Genomic DNA, 15,000 nt, shown 5'->3' on the forward strand with positions numbered 1-15,000 from the left:
ATATACACACAAATACATATCCACACGCTTACACATACATTAATATATACATCCCCGAACACATATATGCACGTATTCATACGTATACACACGCCGAGTAGCTGGGGCCGAAGCCTACGGTGCGGGACTCGAACCCGCGACCTGGGAGGCGAGGCCCGAACGCTTTCGATTACGATATTACTATTGTTATGGCTTTACTTTGGTTGTTGGTATTGTTTTCCTATGGTTATTAGTACTGTTGTTTGCTGTGTTTATTGTTGTTTTGCTATGGTAATATTGTTATTTACCTATTATTATTTTGCTATGGTCATTAATGCTTTATTATGGTTGTTGTTATTGTTATTGCTTTATGTTCATTGCCATTGTTATTGTTTTGTTGCGCTCATTGTCATCGTTATTGTTTTACTACGGTCATTGTTATTGTTTTGCTGTGTTCATTGTTATTGTTTTGCTACGGCCATTGTTATTGTTTTGACATGGTTGTTATTACTGTTGGTTTGCTACTTTCATTGCTATTGTTTTACTGGAATCCCATTTACCATCTTCACCATACTACAGGACTGACTGTGCTTATGTAAACACGTGTTTTGTGATCTCCCTATATACGCAGACTTGCATTTCCTTGCACTTGTGTGTGTGTGTGTGCGTGTATACCTCATTGTAATATACAAAAACTACGGTCATAGAATCCATCCCTACGTCACGTCACGGTCGATAATTTTGTGTATATGACGTGCGTGTGATCACAATTTTAACCATTTCACTTCATTTTAAATACCTTCATCTCCATTCTGTCTATGGAAAATCAACTTTTCTCCATCCCCACCCCTGGGGGGAGGATTCAGCAAACTTCACTCATTCTCTTCCCCTGTGTTCCTCTACAGGAGGCTCCTGGGATGATACGGAGTGGTTGTCGAATTACATCGCAGAGGCGGAGGAGTTGTTGCCGAATTACAAAGCAAAAGCGGAAGAGTTGTTGCCGAATTACAAAGCAGAAGCGGACGAGCTGTTGCCGAATTACAAAGCAAAAGCGGAAGAGTTGTTGCCGAATTACAAAGCAGAAGCGGACGAGCTGTTGCCGAATTACAACGCAGATGTGGAAGAGTGGTTGTCGAATTACAACGCAATGCTCGGTCTCCTCCGCCGGCAGGTGGATCGGACCCAGTGGGAAGCCACGTGGAGGCCCTGGGACAAGGAGGTGCAGGATCGCGTCCTGAGGACCAGAGGACAACTGGTAAGACTCACCGAAGTCGAGACGGGGTTAGGTCGGTTCTAAAAATCCTGGAAACTTTCAAAGAGTTTTTTTTCTTTTGCGTTTTTGGATCGTTTTCTTTGCATTTCATAAGGTTTCTTATTAAACATTTTGAAAACAAATTTGATTACCCATAAATACTCCGCTCTAGTCTTTATTTATTTTTTATCTTTTATTATTTTTTTTTTTACAATTTATATGTTTATAAAAAAAATAAAAATGATTTAATCGATTGCAACAATATCTGAGGCCAATGTCGGCTACCCCCACAAGAAGATGCAGCCCCGCGGGGTTGACATTTGGTCTCTAAACTGGGATAAAAATATCAGCTTCACCATACACCGGCGACTGATCCCATACCACACAGGAATCCAAATTTTCTTCCCAGAGAGATCTATGGGAAGGCTTAAGGACCGTTGCCAGCCACTATGGGTTATGGTTATTATATTACAGAACAGCTGTCTGTAAAAGTAAAAATCACGTAACGTCATCAGCATGACGTCACTCCTCGTTGTGAGGCTGCTCAAGAAATCGTCGAAGTGTTCGAAAGAGCGAAGTGGCAGCGTCTTCATCTTCGTCGTCTCTTTCAAGTTCTTCCTCTGCGAACCTCTCGGAACTGCTTCTGCTGCTGTAGTGGAGCCGTGGACTTGCGTCGTTTAGCTGTGTCGTCCTCAGACGCTGTGTTAAGAAAATAAAAATTAGACGAATGTAAGACAAGTGGGCGATATGATAATTAATACTAACAATCTAAGTATCAATGCTAATGTCAATACCAATCCAATATCATTAACCAATAGAAATGTTAATATAATACTGATAATATTAACCTTAGTAATATAATATCAATCTGTGACAACGTACGAAGACTATACGGAAGCATTTAGAACTGAAGACGAACCAAGAAAAAATAAGAAACAAATCCCGTCTGCCAACTCGATTTGAATAATCACAAGTACTAAAGTATTGATACGATATATATATATATATATATATATATATATATATTAAGATTAGGTGATATGTATATGTTTATGAACGTTCCTAAACAGTAATTTAAAAAATGACGTCTTCTACACTCGTTTTACTTACCTACGTACGTGCAACAAATAAGCAAATTAATAATTATATGATTAAAAATACTTGTCACAAAACATTTTATTGGTACTGTATATACATTGAACCAATAGAACTTCTTCACGTGTGACGTCATGTCGCATGTACAAGCGAATAGCTTCGCGTCACCCACGTGACCCAGCTGGGCGTCCAGCCACAAGGGTGACGAGCAGCATTATTGAAATATGTGAATAATAACTACACACATATTCAGACTTACATCTCTCCTTTCTATCTCTGCTTGATAATTCATAAGAAGATCGAGGAGGATATCTTCTGGTGCAACGACGGCTTTGTGAGTTTCAGAACTTGAATGGAGGCATTCCCTCTCCATGCTCCTCAAGGTTCCAAGGGCCTGTATGATTTTGGGAAGAGTGAACAGAGGTCTGTCGGCGAGATGGGTCGAGAGAATAGATCTGAGAAGATGACGACGTACTCGTCGAATTACTTGTCGCGCTCTAGAATGTTCCCGTCGAACTAGTGAGTTTTTAGAAATGGCTTGGCCTTGCAAAGAGTTCCGGTCTATTATGAGAGGATGGTCTTTGCGCATAAGCTCCTGGAGATGGGGGTCTAAGTTCCTTGGGGAACCTTGGACAAAAGGCACTCGGAGACAACGTGGTTGACTCCCTCTGTCTTCCAAGTTATCTGCTGCTTCGAGTAACCTCTGAATAACCTGCGCCAACTTCCTTATGGCGTTGTCATTGCTGTTTCCATTACCTCCAGTCATGTTTGAGAATCTCTCTACCTCTTCTGAGCGATAAATAACTTTTAGGAATCTGTTTAAGTCTAGATTAATAGCAAATATTCTTTCTCGTGTGTGGTAGAATCTCTATGTCCTTCTCTTTGTTGCCGATTCAGGAGTGAGATGGTCTTGCACGCTTCCCCTAGTTTATATACAGTCGCCTTCACCTCACTTTTACATTTTGGGTCCCTTTCTACTTCTCAACTTGATTCACAACAAATGTTTAATTATGTTTTAGGTTGCTTTAGAATATATTTTAATTGAAGATAGTATTTAGATACATAGACAAAATTAACGAATTAACGTATAGATAAGAATATGGATAGACAAGTTGCCGATTCAGGAGTGAGATGGTCTTGCACGCTTCTCCTAGTTTATATACAGTCGCCTTCACCTCACTTTTACATTTTGGGTCCCTTTCCACTTCTCAACATGATTCACAACAAATGTTTAATTATGTTTTAGGTTGCTTTAGAATATATTTTTAAATGAAGAGAGTATTTAGATACATAGACAAAATTAACGAATTAACGTATAGATAAGAATATGGATAGACAAGTAAATAAATCAAACGACTTAAAACTGAAGCTCGGAAGCTGGAACGCTATGGACAACAACAGAAACAAAAGCAAGTCGGAGTTGTAATCCTGCGCCGACAAATTACCCTCTCGCTTTATTTCACAAACAGAAACGTCGATTTATTTATTTAGAAATTTTGCTTTATTTTATTTTCACCGTGTAGTGAGTATTTGTGTGTGAATTTAAGAAAATAGGGCGCGAGGTTAATAAAAATGAGGTCTGGATGGAGTATTTTTCCCCGTTACCACCCAACGAAGAATGCAATCGAATGGAAAAAATTGGACGGTTCAAATAGTGCACAAATAACCATCTTGAAGTTTATGCAGAGATATACAGGAGTGCTTCCGTGTGTATATTCAGTGCAAATTACGTTGAAAATGTAATATATGAAAGTGCACTTTGCCATTTTTTCTACGGGAGGAAAATAAACAAAAAACAAAACAAAACAGCGTTATCAGTAGATTGCATATAGCAGAGTATGTACAAACACACTATTTACAACCTTTTTGTTATATGTTGAGGCATCTTCAGGCAAATGATACAAACTTGTCCAAAAAGAGTATTATGACACTTTTTTTTTCAAAATCATTAATTATCTTCCTGATATTTTCATTTTTGCTTCGGCAGGTTGAGAAAAAAAATCCAATATACACCTTCCATTTCACTCAATGCTTCGACTACAGGGACGCATCATCAGGATATTGAATCATGCATTTTGATATATTAAACAGTTCCTTGATTAATAGTACATAGGACCAGAAGGAAAATTCCAAAACTGAAGTCCCCCCCCCCCATTCTCTGAGGAACTTGGGGAAGCTGTTGACTCAATTCAGAGCGTTTCAAAGTTAAAAAGGGGGTGGGACAAGTCGTCCACGGACAACTGGTCAATGGACAATTGGTCCCAGGACAACTAGTCCACAAAACTGCAAACCTGGACAACTCGTCTACGAGTTTGACTCTGTGTGGTCAACTCGTCCACAACTAAGATTTCTACAAAGCTTTCAGATTTTGTTCTTTAATCTATATCTGCTGTATTGTATATGTTTTGTAATATTTTCACATTTTTACAAATATTTTTAAAACATTAAACAGCTGTCATACTAAGATACTATAAGTATTATATGAAGGAATATATGATGACGCTAAAAATGCTTATCCTTACATGCTTCCTTACACGGTATCCAGACATTTGGGCACAGGACATTTGGACACACGACATGTGGGCACAAGACATGTGGACACAGGACATTTGGTCACAAAGTACTGGGTGCGACATTTGGGCACAGCATAATTCGTGCTGTATATTACCGGGTACGGACAGTTGCTCACTGGATAATTGCTCACCGGATAGTTGCTCACCGGACAATCGCTCACCGGAGAAGTGACAAATAGGACACTTGCTCACCAAAGATTTTTTTTTACTTTTCTTGAACTTGATAACAAACAATATACAGGATTTTTTAGTTATATCTAGGTTTATTACAGCAATAATACACAAACAGTATCCAAACTTTCATATTTTAGTTTTTAATAATTATAAAAGTCAATACAAATTTCTCCCATCAATATATAGTAAAAAAAAAAATATTTGGTGAGCAAGTGTCCTATTTGTCACTTCTCCGGTGAGCGATTGTCCGGTGACCAATTATCCGGTGAGCAACTGTCCTACACCCGTATATTACGATCCCAAACCAAGAAAAAATAATCAAAGATGATTCTTTTGAACAACAGGCATGGAAAAATTAAATTAGGCATGAATAATTTATATTAGTTGGGTTTTACTATGCCACGTGACGAATACAAAAAGATGATAAATTACTTAGTTTCCTGCCATAAACTTTCAGAGCATCAGAGACATGCATTGTTTCTGATTCTCTATGAATAAGAAAGGAAAAAATATATAATAATGAAATAAAAATAATCCAAATAACTAAAATGTTGCAAAAATGTTATGGGTAAGTGAGCAAAGAATCAATGATTTTATACGAATATCTATTTTTGGATATTTTCACATAACCAAGACAAAGAGCAATGAAGGACTTCAGTTTTACAATTATAAAGGGCACACACAAGGGTTTCACCCAAACTTTATGTTTTTCCATAGCTGTATGTAGGGACTTTTACAAAGGCAGAGCATGCCGACAGGAGACCTTTTGATCCATATCTAGGTCGGATGCAAAAAAAAAAAACTATAATAATGTAAATAATAAATAAAATACATAAATAAATGTATAGGTATAGTTAAAATAATAAACAAACAGGTAAATAGTAAATAATAAATTAACATATAACTAATAATAAATGAAAATCAGACAGACAAATGATAACAAAACAAAAACAAATAATATAAGATAAATTATAATCATTACAGCATCTTACTTAAGTATTTATCTAAATGATTCTTAAAGCTTCGAACTGAACTACATTGCACTACCTGTGCAGTAAGTTTATTCCATTCATTACCCACACGGTTGGCAAAGTTGTTTCTACCTACTTCCAAATTGAATCTATTTCCGGACAGTTTGAGACCATTGTTTCTTGTCTGATTCTCATTCAATGTGAAAATTTTGTCACTTTTGATGTTGTCAATTCCCTTTAAAATCTTAAAGACCTGTATCAAGTCACCTCTGAGTCTACGCTTTTTTAGGGAAAACAGATTCATGTGCTTTAGTCGATTTTCGTACGATTTATTTTTGATATTTGGAATCAGTTTTGTGGCTCGCCGTTGTACTTTTTCCAGTCTGTCAATGTCTTTAGTGAGATTCGGTGACCATACGGAAACAGCATATTCCAAATGTGGACGAACTAACGATTTATATAGCTTGTTAATGAGTGATGGACTTTTGAAATCAAAAGATCGCGCAATCAGTCCTAGAATCTTATTTGCTTTCTCAGAGGCTGAAATACATTGCTTGGATGATTTGAGGTCGTTACTGATAATTACGCCGAGATCTTTTTCACTATCCACTTTTGTTAACGAATTTCCAAATAACTTGTAATCGTACTTACTGTTATTTTTACCTATGTGCATTACCTTGCATTTACTTGTGTTAAATTTCATTAGCCACTTTTCAGACCATTGCTGTAATTGATCTAAATCTTCTTGAATATCTAATTGGTTTGAGTGATCATTTGCCACTCCGCACAGTTTTGTATCATCAGCAAATTTGGAAACAGTAGATTTTAGTCCATGGTCTATATCATTTATATATACTATGAATAGAAGTGGCCCAAGAACGGAACCCTGAAGAACTCCACTTGCAACACTTTTCCATCCAGAAGTTTTTCCGTTTAAAACAACTCTCTGTTTTCGACCATTCAACCAATTACTAGTCCAACCTAGTAGGCTACCACTTATTCCATGCAAAGCTAGTTTAGTAAGTAGTCTTTCGTGTGGGACGGTATCAAAAGCTTTTGCAAAGTCTAGATATATTAAATCTATATTGTTTCTTTTGTCATAATTCGAGATAACTGTGTTGTAGAATTCGAGTAAGTTAGTCACGCAAGAACGTTTCCGTCTGAAACCATGCTGGCTATCATTTATCAAACGGTTACTTTCTAAATGATGTTCGATAGCATCTCTGATGATAGTTTCCATTATTTTTCCTACGATTGAAGTCAAACTTATAGGCCTATAGTTATTTGGTTTCTTTTTGTCACCTTTTTTGAATATGGGAGTAACGTTAGCTAGCTTCCATTCTCTTGGGACATCTCCGGATATGATAGATTTCTTGAAAATAATATCTAATGGAACAAGAATCTCATTTTTTTTTTCTTTAAGATTCTTTGATGCCAACCGTCAGATCCTGGTGTTTTATTAACTTTGAGTGTCTCTATACACCTTTTAATTTTTTCTTTTGTTATATTTACCGTAGTAAGTTTACCCCAGACTTTTCACAGGTTTCAGTTTGGAATTCACTTTGAGGTGTTTCGTTTACGAATACCGAGCTAAAATAATTGTTTAAGATATTACACATTCCTTCATTTGAATATTCAAGTTGACCGTCAGCAGATAATAGTGGACCAATGTGATTCCTAACAACCTTTTTATCTCTAATGTAACTATAGAATTCTTTGGGATTCTCTTTGGATTTATCAGCGATGTTCATTTCGTATTGTCGTTTTCTTTTATTGTCTTTTTTAAATCTCTCTGTATTGATACATAACTTCCATGGTCATTAGATGCACCCGAGCACTTATATTTCTTATAAGCCTGTCTCTTTTTAGCAATACTTTTTTCAGTTTCTTTGTCGAGCCACTTTGGGCGAGCCTGATTTGGGGGACGTCTGTCCTTAAAAGGAATGTAAGTTTGAATCATCTTAGTGAGCGTATTTTGAAATATTTCCCACATCTGATCTACAGGCCTTTCGTTTAATTTTGCCTCCCAATCTGTAAGCTGGTGAGGTATCTTGCCAGAAGGGTTTCACCCAACTTTGTGTTTTTCCATAGGTGTGTAGGGACTTCATCTTTTGGTGGGGTATCTTGTCAGAAGGGTTTCACCCAACTTTATGCTTCTTCATGAACCAGAAATCTGAAGATCTGTGGTCTACAAATCCTCATGGATGAATAAAGTTGTGTTTGAAATAAAATACTCATTTTATTGCTAGACTTAGTAATTTTCTTGATACAAAATATTATTTTATTGATTGGCATAGCATGCATTTATAAAGACATCGTGACAGTGATGAATAAACTTTAGTTTGAAAAAAAACCTCATTTTAGTGCCCAACTTAGTACTTTCTTGATAGACAAATACATTATTCTATTGATAGGCATAACATAGATTTATAAAGACATCGTGACAAACTTGGCTATTAATTTACAATTTCAGCTATTTTTGCTGTACGAAAGCAGTGATGTAATATCTTGAGCCTCTGAGTTACTCAAGTGAAACAGCAGTGTGAATCAATAAAGCTCAATAGTTGAAAAAAGACTAATTTGCTTGATTGTTACTATGATGATTTCATATTGTGCCCAAATGTCTTGTACCCAAATGTCCAGTGCCCAAATGTCGTGGATCCCTTCTAAATCTAACTCACACCTCAGATGCTGTGTGGCCATTCCTTGCTTTCCCAAGATCTTGGGATTTTTGCCATCATCTTGGAATCTTAGATATAAATGATAAAAAATGAACAAATCTTGGGTTTTTTTCGCCAAGATTTGTTCATTTTTTACGATTGATATCTAAGATTCCGAGATGATGGCAAAAATCCCAAGATCTTGGGAAAAAAAAACAAGAAATGGCCACACTGGTCATATATGCTCCAAGTTCCATCAAAACCTCCCTCACACCTCTTAAAGCTGATTCACACCTCAGGCTGTGTTCCACTACCTCAGATGTACTCCAATTTGACTCAAAAGTTGCTGATCACACCTTCCTGACACAGCCACTAGCTGCTCCAGCATGACTTTCAAAAAGAGCTCAAAAAATAGCTCAAACATCCCTCACCTCGGCGAGTTCAGTATATTAAAAACAAACAAAACTAAAATCAGAATTCCACAAAATCTTAATAAAAATAAAATCATAATCCCACAAAAATCATATAGATTTAGATAAGAATGCCATCAGGGTGTGTGAGATTTTTGGGGTGTGAGTATTTGTCCACTTTTGAATGAAGGCTGTGAGCATTTGTCCGTACCCCATGTCGTGTCAGTTTCACTGAGCTACTCAACCATGTCACGAGAGTTATAAGTCACCACATCGCAGAGAAGTGTATAATTCTTGTCATATTTTTCCTTAATCATATGGGCTAATATATAAAGATCTTGTCATATTTCCCCCTTAATTATATGGCCTAACATATAAAAATGTGGGTGATATTTATAACAAACTAATAAGATTACATATCACAAAAAAATGCGTGGACGAGTTGCCCGGGGTTGCAGTTTTGTGGACCAGTTGTCCGGTCACCGTGGGAACTTGAAGAGCGTGCAGTTCTGAAAAATAAGCTTAGAACGAAACACCCTAACAATGACAGTAATAATAATAATAATAATAATAATGATACTACTACTACAACTACTACTACTAATTATAATAACAATAACATTAACAATAGTAATAGTAATGATAACAAGAGCGGTTAGAAAAAATATCTTCGAGCAGAGTAAAAAAAAAAAAGAACGACATATTGATAGAAGTAGTGTATGCTGAAAGTATGACCTCAAAATAAAAATGGGTGAAAGTCATTCCTGCTGTATGGATTTCAAATTAATACTGAAGCATCTACTCTGCAATTCTCGTTTTCCCCGCACAGCAAAATTGACTCCTACTTTTACTTTAACTTTCTCAATTATTTGAATTTTGTCTGGTCTCACTCTGACGTGAAGTTAATCTTACTCTGAAATGGACAGCCAATCCCGCGTGAATCCAGGACATAATACCCCCGCCCAAAATACCTCCAGCCAAAATCCCACACCCAAATTACCTCCAAACAAATGATAAGTGTTATGATAAGGACATTTGGGGATAACATTAAAATCATACAATGATAAGTAATGAATATGTATTTATTTGAAGTGCATTACTTGTGTAATAAATGAAAACTAACCTATTGTAAATACTTTTCATATGAAATATCTTGTACATGTATTGTATTATTCCAATAAACGCTTTGATCTACGCACCAATGGTTTCTGGTGATTTTTGTTCACTTGACGATTTAGGATTATAACCTTAGTTAAAGGAATGATAATTATTCTAAGAAACTTCACAATTTAAGATTATAACCTAAGCAGTACAAGCAGCACAATATTATATCCTACATGTACATAATACTGATGACCCGCTTTCGGAGAAGAATAAGCGAAGACATAGAGATCTGTATATTTCGATCACTTACTCTGATCCTCTTCAGCAGAAGAGGATCACAGTAAGTGATCGAAATATACAGATCTCTATATCTTCGCTTATTCTTCTCCGAAAGTGGGTCATCAGTATTATTTTACAAATGTGCTACGACATAACTTTGTTGTGAGCTACATGTACATATTATATCCTATCATATTCATGCTTATCCCTGTTACATGGAAGGTACATTATGCATGGAGGTATTCTGGGAATTTTTTGAGGTATTCCGGGTGGAGGTATTTTGGGTGTGGGATTTTGGCCGGAGGTATTTTGGGTGTGGGATTTTGGCCGGAGGTATTTTGGGTGTGGGAGTTTGGTCGGAGGAATTTTGGGTGTGGGATTTTGGCCGGAGGTATTTTGGGTGTGGGATTTTGGCCGGAGGTATTTTGGGTGTGGGATTTTGGCCGGTGGTATTTTGGGTGTGGGATTTTGGCCGGAGGTATTTTGGACTTTTGCCATCCCGCATTCTACCCTTCCGTACCGGATAGCACCTTTCATTTCATTCTTGCTGCCGCCGTCAGTCGATTTCATTCACACCCCGGCACCCACCGTTAATAGCGAAGAGGTAATAGTTTCGTTCCATGAAGTGACGTAACTATGATGTAACCAGATTTAACTATGAAGTAACAAAATTTAACAATGACGTATGTATATGAGTATGAATAACAGTATGTTACTAGATTTAAATATGATGTATATATATGAGTGTATATAACTATGATATAACTTATTTTTTTTTTTACATTGCAATCTATTTCTTTGAGGCGGTCCTTGTCGAGGACGGTCGCGCTTGGGTCAAGGGTCACTTCTCCCAGGTCACCAAACTTCCCCAGCGTAGGTCCACTTTGACCCAAGGAACAACGAGGATGATCGACCTTATCTGTCAGGGACCGAGCTATTCCCCGGGTCTCGCCAGGTAAGTCAAGTCAAGGTCAAGGTGATTTATCTAAGGTCATTTGTGACGTCATTGTCCTGGCCTGACCTAAGACAATTACACAGTCCTGTCGAGTGCTAGTAAAGATACAAAATTACAATGATAATAACCTGTATTAATGATAATAATATTTGGTTCTTAGCCTTTTTTTAAAGTGCCCAAATGGGAAACGTCCATTAAGGTTGTGAGCTTATGTCATGGAATCCATCACATTACACCACCACCGTCAACATAATCATAACCACCACCATCACATCACCACTGGTAACCAGTATGGATGTATTAGGAGCATTTCGTCCTTGAGTGTTTTGCCCCGGGAGTGGGCGTGGGGGGGGGGGGGCGTTTCGTCCGGGTGGTATTTTGTCTGGATACCAGCCGGACTAAGATCCCAGGGCTGATCCCACCCGACGCCCACGCACACAGAACCAACCTTGTCCCAAGACATCAGTCAATCTTTCCATGAGGTCATCAAGTTCTTAGTTTTTAGTTCACTAATAACTGCTCTCACAACTGTACTAAAGTGTTGGGTCTGATCTGCACGAGTGCAGTACAAAACCCGCCTTAACCTAATCCGTCCGAAGCAACACGGCAACGATAAAGCGTCTTCTGGCGCTGGTGGAAGTGTACTGGTGTATAATATAATTTAGTAATTTGATAAAAGAAATCTAAAAAGTGTGATTTTTTTTCTATTGAGGGTGTGAGCTCTTGTCATGTGAGCTTATGTTGTGTGAACTTTTGTCTTGTGAGGTTATGTCCGTGCACTATGCGGGTCTCATAGTCGCTTAGTCCAACCGAATAGTATGGCAAAGGGAAACAGTGCACACTCTATATGTCCTATATTTATATATTTTTACAAAATTGGCAATATATCCATGTACTTTATAATCAGATAATCAAAATTTGTGGTGTGGGAAATTGCCCACCTGTACGTGGGCTTGTGGGAAAGTGTCCACATGATAAACTGCCGGATACAAGGAAGAGGTGGCAGCTTTGGCCGTTGTCAGTCGGCGCCTCGTGGCGTAGGTTCCTCACCTTCTTCTTCTTCTTGTGCAGACAACTCGCATATCTTCTTGCGCGGATGCGGAGAGCCTACGCGGGGGTCCACCTGGTCCACGGAGGAAGAATTTACCATGGGGAAGGTGTAGGGGAGGCCATGAGAAATTCCCGAGATGCCGAGCTCCTGCTGGGGCTGTGGACGAAGTGGCGGGAAGCGCTGGGGCCACGTCTTCGACCAGTCTACCTGGAAGTCGTCGACGTCATGAATCAGGCAGCCAGGCGAGCTGGTAAGTTTCCAGAACTGATTTACTACACGATTAAATGATCGGTGTATCTAACTAAATGGTCTGTTTACCAATTACCTGATTAAAAGAAAGAAGGGTATCATGAAATCAGATAGATAGATTATTAATTAACTAAATCGGTTTAATCATGGTAATTTCCCAGGACTGGTTTACTATACGATTAATTAATTGAATCAGATTAATTGTGGTAAGTTCCCAGGGCTGATTTACCAAAAGATTAATTGATCGATTTGATTAAATAAACTGTCTGTCATTGATTACTTGGTTAGATTAAGGAAAGAAAAAATGGGATAAAGTAAGATAAAGTAATTAAACTAGATTAGTTTAATCAACTGACTGATCTGTTTACTGCTTACTTAACTAAAACAGAATAAGATTAAATGAAATATAAAGTAGATAGAAACGTTAGCAGTAAAGTCGATTAATCTTAACCTGTTAGAGATTAATTCAAAGGCAAATTTATATAAGTTGTTGGAGATGTGGTGAAGCATATGCAATGATGATGATGATAATAATAATGATAATAATGATAATAATAATAATAATAATAATAATAATAATAATAATAATAATAATAGTAATGATAATAATAATAATAATAATAATAATAATAATAATAATAATGATAATAATAATAATGATAATAATAATAATAATAATAATGATAATAATAACAATACTAATAATGACAATGATAATGATGATAATGATGATAATAATAATAATAATAATGATAATAATGATACATACATACATACATACATATGCCAAGGCTTTTTTATTCCCTTACAAGGGAGGTAGCCAAAAAGGAAAAGGCATAAAATCATTCCCACCCATTCCATCCCTGAATACATTCCACACCCCTGCCGGCTCCCTCGCGTCTTTGCAACTCCTGGATGGCGGGTCATCCCTGCACCTTGTCCCCTGCGCTGGGTCAGAAGGAGTGTCGCAAGACACAGCCCATCTACAGCAAGGACGCTTCAGTAAATCGGCGACCCCCCCTCTCCGTCCCCCCATTGATAATAATAATAATAATGATAATGATAATATTAATAATAATGATAATGATAATATGAATAATAATGATAATAATAATAATAATAATGATAATGATAATAATAATAATAATAATAATAATAATAATAATAATAATAATAATATTGATAATAATAATAATAATGAACTGTAATTGAATTGATTATATATTATCATACATCATGTATTCGTTAACACTAACGACATAGGTCTCTCTCAAGTTAGACTGCACAGAGTTTTACTTCTGTATGTGAGGCCCTTATGGACCAGAGGCACTCGGCGTTATTGGCTGAAAGAAAACCTCCACTCAGAGAAAAATGATGATCAATTTTAACTTCCGCTTCTATCTCTCCGTTCGTCTTCTTTCCTTAAACCTCAAGTTCACATTTTCTATAATTTTTTGGCGTGGCATTGTCCTCAAGTACAGAAGCACTGAAACAGTAATTGGTTGTTTTAAGAGAAGGTGGTAGGTGGTAAGGGGTAAGGGACATGGAACTGTCTGGTGCAGGCCGTAAGGTCTCTTGCAGTCTTCTTCATCCTGTGTTCTTATCTCTCAGGGTACCATGACATGGGTGTTTGTTGGCGAGAGGAGTTGGAGATGGCGGAGGGGAAGTCTTCAGCAGAAGTCTCTTGCTCACCAAAAGGAATCCGAGAGCACTTCAAGAGCCCTGGGGACACCAGCGGCGATGCCAAGGCCCGTAACCATGGCAACCAAGACCCAGGACGAAAGAACGAAGCTGAGTTCGATGAGAGTCCGTTACGACAACACGTTAAACGGCTCTACGTCGAAGTTCTTCCGGAGTATAGGCTTCTTCACGCGCTGGCTCGACAGGGATTGGTTCTCTGTTACGGTGAGGAGGCGAGGGAGGAGGAGGAGGAAGAGAATGAGGAGGGCTTAAGGGGTCGGCGCACCCTCCCGGCGCATTTGCTAGGTAAGTAAAATAATAATGATAATAATAATAATAATAATAATAATAATAATAATAATAATAATAATAATAATAATAATAATAATAATAATAATAATAATAATAATAATAATAATAATAATAATAATAATAATAATAATGATAATAATAATAATAATAATAATAATAATAATAATAATAATAATAATAATAATAATAATAATAATAATAATAATAATAATAATAATAATAATAATAAAATAATAATAATGATGATGATGATGAT

General features: G+C 37.0%; 1 protein-coding gene across 1 annotated transcript in view; it reads left to right on the forward strand.

Moving 5' to 3' along the window:
* LOC143035763 (angiotensin-converting enzyme-like protein Ace3) overlaps positions 1 to 15,000 on the forward strand; it is a 38,972-nt gene that overhangs the window by 385 nt on the left and 23,587 nt on the right. The window contains exons 2-5 of the mRNA XM_076202695.1: positions 885 to 1,234; positions 11,301 to 11,452; positions 12,524 to 12,753; positions 14,364 to 14,738. Coding sequence (XP_076058810.1) covers positions 885 to 1,234; positions 11,301 to 11,452; positions 12,524 to 12,753; positions 14,364 to 14,738 — 1,107 coding nt within the window. The remainder of the gene's footprint in view (positions 1 to 884; positions 1,235 to 11,300; positions 11,453 to 12,523; positions 12,754 to 14,363; positions 14,739 to 15,000) is intronic.

Source organism: Oratosquilla oratoria, chromosome 19 (genome assembly GCF_046742065.1).
Source record: "Oratosquilla oratoria isolate Oo_2021 chromosome 19, ASM4674206v1, whole genome shotgun sequence".
NCBI lineage: Eukaryota > Metazoa > Arthropoda > Malacostraca > Stomatopoda > Squillidae > Oratosquilla > Oratosquilla oratoria.